The 7,272-nt window shown below is 42.8% G+C and overlaps 2 protein-coding genes across 2 annotated transcripts; both read left to right on the forward strand.

Moving 5' to 3' along the window:
• Positions 1-1,403: 1,403 nt before the first annotated feature.
• Positions 1,404-3,018, forward strand: LOC133930277 (protein MAIN-LIKE 2-like). Its single transcript, XM_062376919.1, has 4 exons — positions 1,404-1,478; positions 2,056-2,141; positions 2,275-2,503; positions 2,734-3,018. The coding sequence occupies exons 1-4, from the start codon at positions 1,404-1,406 to the stop codon at positions 3,016-3,018; spliced, it is 675 nt and encodes a 224-aa protein (XP_062232903.1).
• Positions 3,019-4,917: 1,899 nt separating this feature from the next.
• On the forward strand, positions 4,918-5,517 carry LOC133931320 (uncharacterized). Its single transcript, XM_062378173.1, has one exon. The coding sequence runs from the start codon at positions 4,976-4,978 to the stop codon at positions 5,342-5,344; it is 369 nt and encodes a 122-aa protein (XP_062234157.1). The 5' UTR covers positions 4,918-4,975; the 3' UTR covers positions 5,345-5,517.
• Positions 5,518-7,272: the final 1,755 nt, after the last annotated feature.

The raw sequence follows: 7,272 nt of genomic DNA on the forward strand, positions 1-7,272 counted from the left end.
CGATGGACGAACTTGAGCCCAGCCACATGAACATCACCTCAGCCTTTGTCGCCAATATGATGTACGCCCAGATTATGAACAACCCAAACTACGAACTAGGGCAAGGGTTACAAGTACACTATCAGCTACAACAAGGTATCGAGGGCGAAGAGGAAGGAAATTGATATGAGGTTCGGGACCTACGAAGCGTCATATGACAACCTTCCGCACTTACTGCAGACTATTGCTCGAAGGAACCTTGGGATCTATTACGACATTGACAAGTACCCATTGCTGTCGAAATTTGGTCAGTATGTCCTGAAACGATGCTTCTTCTCATTAGGATCATGTATAAAAAGCTATTGAGCATTATCGGCCTATCCTCTGCATCGACAGAACTTTCCTTACCGGCATGTACAACAGACAGATCCTGACTGCTATTGGGGTTAATGGGAACAACCAAGTGTTACTGTTGGCCTTTGCATTTATGGAGAGTGAGAACACCACCAGTTGATATTGGTTATGTATCATGTTAGGATGATAATTATTGGTGCTCGGTGAAACGTGTGCCTTATATATGACCGACATGCTGGGATGCTCGCTGTAATTCAGGATATGCAGAATATAATGGACGATGGTGTGATGGGACCTGTGCGTCCAGATCTACAAAATAGGTGGTGCATGAGGAATTCGGGTGCAAACTTCTTTCGTCAATTCAAGAACAAGAATCTCATGAATATGTTCAAGAGGCTATGCGGTCAGAACTAGTATTGGAAGTTTGATGCCCTTTGGAAGACACTGGATGAGCTGATGAAGAAGCAAACATAGGAGCATGCAAGGAGGCCCGTGAGAGGAACAGATGAAGAACCAATACCTCTTGAGTCCCTACTAATGGATAATGATGCTGGCATAACGTGAAAGATCGGGTCATCTATCAGGTCATTTAGCGAGTGGATTCATAATGAGCCGAATGAGAAGTGAGCTCTGCTCTACAACACCAACGGGGCTAGGTATGACATTATGACAACAAATTTAGCAGTGGTTTACAACTGGGTGATTAAAAGTGTGAGGGGTTGTCGCTTGTAGGGATCGTAGAGTTCATACTTTAGGAGACATGCAAATATTTTAGGGAGCGTTACGCAATAGCGCACACGGCGCTAAATGATGCTCGTCTGATTTATGAGACGAAGATGCCTAAGTATATGGAAGACAAGATGGAGAAGGCAAAGACGCGTCGGGTGAAGATTATGAGAACAGCACAACACAGATACAAAATTCTATGCAAGGACAAATGAAGGAGAGAGGGCAAGCATGAGAGAGTTATTCACGAGTCCACCATCTTCAGTGACAGATGTGTTTGCACCTGCTACAAGCCAATGCTACTGTAGAAGCTATGCTCCCATTTGATTGCCATGTGTGCTGTGATGGGGATGAGAACTCAAAAGTATGTTCCAGACTACTTCAAGAAGGAAGTTCTGTTCGACACCTGGAACCATGAGGTATATAGTTTTGGGATTTATGGATCTTTCACGAAGAAACCGGGGTCCAATTGTGTTTTCATCCCTAATCCTAACAAGATGAATAAGAAGAAGGGATAGCACATGACTACGAGGCTCCATAATGATATAGATGAAGTAGAAGCCGGAGTGCAACCGAACAGGACACACTTACAAAAATGCACAGTTGCTGTCCCAAGTGTGAACCCTGTGAAAGCAGGTCCTTCCGGGTTTGCTGCGGATGGGAGACGTCCTCGTGGTCATCGATCGTCGGCTTCGTCGGCATAATGAGTTCGATTAATGTTGTAATTCGTGGTGTGATGGATATTCGTGTGCACAATATTATACTTTACTATTTTAGTACTAAAACTGTCACTATTTGTGTATGATTTGAACAATCTATCATGCCATGCTATATGTTGGACGCTTACTTGTTAGGAAAAAATCTTTATTTGCCATTAAAAAATATCTCTCTTCCCTCTATTTGCCATCGAAATTCACAGGTCACGATACTGTTCCAAGACTTCTTACTATGTGTTTGTTTTGCTTATAAAATTGTAAATAACTTGTGAGCATACAGGTATGGCGCAGCTATAGCTGCTTGACCCTCAGCTCGATGGTAGGCATTGTTCGTACTACATCACGGTGCAGGCTGAGGAGCTCCAGGTACTACGACCCCGTGTGTCAGATGAGCTCATGAGGATTGACAAGCACTAGATCCCGAGGTTCATCCGATTTCAATTTAACGTTTCATATGAATTTGTATCGGTATTCATCGCTAACTGTATTATGTGTGCAGGTTACGTGCTGCTGGCCTACTTCTGCTGTGTCGGCTGGTGGAGGTGGAAGTGTTGGAGGGGGCCTTGGAGTCTGCCACACGATTCAGCTACGACAGGACCCTCCTCGCGGCCCTTGTCGATAGGTGGCGTCCCAAGACACACACGTTCCACCTCCCGTGCGGTGAGATGACACCCACGCTCGAGGAGGACGTGTCGCTGCTGATGGGTCTGCCTTGTAAAGGTGCCGCTGTTGGGGCTGGACATGGGTGTGGGCTGGCGCATCGAGATGCTCGAACGCCTCTTCGTCGTTCAACAAAGGGATGGCCTAGCCTCGTTCAAGGCTTTTCCAGGGACCGAGAAGCACGACCGGACAAAGGCTTTTGTCGTTCAGTGTATGGTACATATGTCTTGTACTATTTTGTCATCTCTGTTATGTTACTAACGGATGAGGATATTTGTAATTGTTCATTTTTTAACAGGCAGACAATATCCACCCACTGACAGGTGACGAGGACGTGTCCCGCCACCTGGAGATGTACCTCCTATGGTTGTTCAGGTGGGTAATGTTCACTGAGACCAACGGCAACACGGTCTCGAGGACCATAATCCCCTACGCCAGAGATGTTACAGACGCCGACCTAAGGGAGGTCCCACAGTACAGCTGGGGTTTTGTTGTGCTGGTTGCGATGTACTGCAGCCTGTGCGACACATGCACGAAGACCGACAACAACTCGGTCATCATTGGGTGTCCCCTGCTGCTTTAGATGTGGTCTTACAAGCGCATCGCCATCGACAAGCCCATTGTGGACCATAGCGCATACCAGTTCACTGCGTACAACGTGAACAGCCCGATCATGGAGTCGTTGTGGTGCAGGCGGAGGGTAATAGTTTTGAACTTTCTACGTACTTGTTTATTACTTACTTTATTTGTTTGTTTAACTTAGTTTGGTTGCACAAACGTTTTGGTCCAGTGTGCAGATACACCGTGCATACCCGAACTTCGTTCACCAGTTCGATGAGCTAACGGTGAATTATGTGGTTATACCAGCCTTAGGTTGACGACATGGTTAGCACCGTCTTTAGTTTAGGTAAAATTTATTTTACACCCTTAAACTATTAGCGAAGTTCGGATTTCAACCTCCAATTCTTATACCACACAATATACAACCTCCAACGATCAAAACTATGAAGTAAAAAAGTCATGCTTTGCGCAATTCGAGATTAGATGGCCCAGAGATTGCCGAGTAAAAAATGTCAACGTGTAGAATCTCAACCGACCCCGCATGCAAGACCTTAGAAGTGTTAAAAAAGAGAGTTAAAATTAATGTTAAAAAGTAAGTTTTTAAATAATGTATGTATCTTGTTAGTTTTTTAATCTCTTAAAATAATTTATTATCTTACAGCCACCTAATATTGTTTAAAGAGCTAGTATTTTTCATAAAAATAAGCTCATTCTTTTTTATCTTTTAATTACTTATCACATCACTTTTTTTCCTTAGGTGAATACCTAATTAATGTTAAAAAAAAACTAGCATTAGGAGTGTTGGGTCTGACTGATGGCCGTCGCCATGGACGCCGGCGGGTTGGGTGTTCTTTCTAACTCCATGATGAGTCGGGATCTTGGCATCTCGGTATGGGCGGGAGCCACGGCACAGCACGATTTATTTAATTTTTTATTTTTTAAGATCTTATATATTTTGTTTAGATTTATTATTATATAGTATGTGCAATTGTAACGTGTTTGACTCCTAAGCAAAAGTTTATGTCTTTAAGTCTTGGTGAGCACGAGATTTTATGATTTTTTTTAAATTTTCACGATCAGGCCATGCCTAAACGTGCCCGTGCCGTGCCGGGCGAGGCTGCCCATTTGGCCATCTCTATGACAGCATGGTTGGTATTATCTTTGATTACATTGGTGACAATGGAGCATCGACAAGAGGATTAGATGTAGACCAATCTTGTTTCTATCTTAAGCTCGAGCAGTAGTGCAGGTGCTTGCGTATCCTTTTAGACAATTGGAGAAAAATCTTGGCCTTTTGTACCGTGTGATATATACAATCTAGGTCATTATTACATCATCTTAGCTTATAACTGAATGTTAAAAGACATATAAGCGTAAAAGATCATATGAATGTAAATAATCAATCACGTAATCTTGTACCAAATCGTCACCCATTCTTGACGAAGAGTTTCATGACTACAACCTCCAATGTTGGCTACATCATGCTTATATTTTCTCTCTCGCTTTCCTGCTACATTAATTTTTAAAATCTCAACCAATAAGTATTTTAAAAAATACCTGCATAAAAGAGATTATTATTTTCTTATCAAAGATAATATCATTACTGTATAGCTAAATTGTCAAAAAAGTAGTCACCTAACTTAGATTTCTTTCTTTTTATTTGCTCTAAGTCACTAACCAATAACTATAATATAGCGTATATCTCTAGGTTTGTTCATTCTATTCAGAATGGAATTCTCTCACATTTTCTTTCACGATTCCCCTTAAAGATAAACTATTGCAGATAAGAGAAAATAAAAGGAATAAGAACGAAAAAAAATCAGAAAGGGGACAAAATGGAGAGAATACGATTGGATATAGCCTTAGATTGGATAGAAGCAGGGTGACTCAGTTTAAACGACGGCTTGACTTGGTTGCCCTCGACGACGACTTTGGCATCAACCAGATAAGGTTCTCACTTTTGCTCCACAGATCTGACCATGGCGGATAACCGAAACCTGGCGCCCTCGTGGATCACCAAAGCCGGCTTCGGAGTGCTCACGTTCAACTCCGCGCTCGCCATCTACCGCGCCAGGGGGGACGCCGCCTCCGTGCTATTCGTCGCCGGCTCGTACATCGCCCTGCTGCTCCTCTTCGGCTGCCTCCGCGAGTACGAGCACGCGGCGCCCGGGTCCCCCGCGAGGGAGCGGGCGAGGCGCGCGGTGTGGCCGCTCACCACGCTGCTCACCCTGTCCTTCGCATGGAAGGTGGCGGCAGTCATGCCCTCGGCTGTTGCCGGCGCCGTCGTCTGGGGCTTAGCCGTAGCCACCACAGTCGGTGGCTTCTTTGCTCTGTTCGTCCACGGATGAAGCCATGGATGCTGGATCAGATGCAGGCGAGCCTGAGTGTATTATCTGTACACATGTGTGTGTATCATGTATTCATGTACATAGAACCTATGGCCTGCTCGTACTGTAGTTTGCAACTAATGTGTGTAGCCTTTTTGTAAATCGCATCAGTAATGAACCACCAAACTTATCTATCGGTATGTGTTACTTGTCAAAATTTCAGTCAAATTGATGACCAATCTGCAGTAGCTGTAGCCACTAACCTGCGGTAGCAGCAAGACCTCTGAGGCTCTGACTCGAAAATTAATACAGGAGTCCAAATTTTAATTTACAGGCTTAAGATTGGAGTCATGGTTGGCCAACAACCGGCAAAACCCGACAGTTCTATCAGTCGAGATATGGGGCCACGCTCGAATCTTCCAGCACGACTCAAACTCAATTTGTGTAACCGTTATACAACTCAATGTGTGCCACCGGCCTATAGCAGTGTGACATGTTGAAAGTAAGAAATTGGCATTGGATTCCAGAGAAAAGCTCCAACTTTCCCTTCTCCCTCTCCGCATACTGCACTGTCCATCGACTTCAATCTTTACTCTTGTCGACGATGGATGAATAACTAATTTTATAAATTTATAAGATAGATAGGAGATATTTTGAGTAGATAAATTATAGGAATATATAGAATTATTTTTTATATAGGTTCAGATGTCCTTTAAGATAATAGTCATATATCATGTTTATCTTGTATTGATTTTTTAGACTGTTGCAAGGGGTGCATGGCTAATCTAGATAGATCTAACTTAGTTGACGACTTCCTTGCGTGTAGTCGGAGAAGATCTGGTTGCGAGTGGCTTCTGGCTTGTATGCTAATTGCTTGTCGCTTGCGTCTTGTAATGGCTTGTATCTTCTCTTCCGTAGGGTCTACAGGTTCCGTATATACAGAGAGAGTCTTTCGGAGTTTTTTTTTCATCTTTATAGATAAACTTTCATGTATACGAGATACCCTGGGTGTAGACCTTTTCCGAAGATAAAGATAAATTTCGAGAATAACAAACCACTTTGGGGGAAGAAAATCCTTCGACTTTTCTGCACTAAAAGAATCTTGTCGGTGGACAATAGCCCACTTCTCACGCAACTTGTACATATTCTCTAACCAAGAATTTCCTTCGAATTTGTACTTAATCAACAACTCTTCCCATACCTTATTAAAATGTGCTACTGACCTATCTTTATACACACATTTCTTAAACTCTGAAAGAAATTCTGAGTGGTTGGTAATTACATGGCTAAGATGTTTTGGAGCATTTTGGTAGATATGCCACAAACAGAGACGATGGCTTGTGTCTGGGAAAACCATAACAATCGCTTTTGCCATCGCAGCACGCTGATTAGTGAAAATTGTTTCAGGTTGTTTACCTGACATTGCTTGCAGGAAGGTGGTAAAAGACTGCACAAATGACTCAGCGGATTCCTCGTATAATAATGTTGCACCGAAAACAATAGTCTGTTTGTGATGGTTAACTCCAAACAAAGGAGCAAATGACATTTCAAACTTATTTGTTTGAAATGTCGTATCGAAAGAAACTGCATCCCCAGAGCAAGAGTAATCCATGATAGCTTGTCCATCAGCCTAGAAAAATTGGATATCCGGCCAGTCTCTTCATCTATTTGCACAACATAAAAAATGAAGGGTCTTGAGCTTGTTTATTCCTTAAATACTCCAATAGTATTTGTGTATCATTGGTCTGTAAATACTTCTTGCGCTCACTTCTAATGTAATTGTTGCAATCAATCTGTAAGGAGTTAACATTTTCAGCTCTGCCAGACCACTGTTCAAAGAAACTGAATATTTCAGATTGCTTGATTCTTGCTGCCCGCATTTTCTTCATTATATGCTGATCAGCAGTTGACATTTGACGTTATGACCTAAGCATGTGCGCCTTATCCGG

This window comes from Phragmites australis, chromosome 10 (assembly GCF_958298935.1).
Source record: "Phragmites australis chromosome 10, lpPhrAust1.1, whole genome shotgun sequence".
Taxonomy (NCBI): Eukaryota; Viridiplantae; Streptophyta; class Magnoliopsida; order Poales; family Poaceae; genus Phragmites; species Phragmites australis.

Excerpts from the sequence above, each read along its gene's own strand:
- LOC133930277 (XM_062376919.1), top strand. The coding sequence starts at position 1,404 with ATGGGGATGAGAACTCAAAAGTATGTTCCAGACTACTTCAAGAAGGAA. Across the intron at positions 1,479-2,055 it reads TCGACACCTGGAACCATGAG|GTATGGCGCAGCTATAGCTG; the intron begins GTATATAGTTTT and ends GTGAGCATACAG. Across the intron at positions 2,504-2,733 it reads TGCCTTGTAAAGGTGCCGCT|GCAGACAATATCCACCCACT; the intron begins GTTGGGGCTGGA and ends ATTTTTTAACAG.
- LOC133931320 (XM_062378173.1), top strand. The coding sequence starts at position 4,976 with ATGGCGGATAACCGAAACCTGGCGCCCTCGTGGATCACCAAAGCCGGC.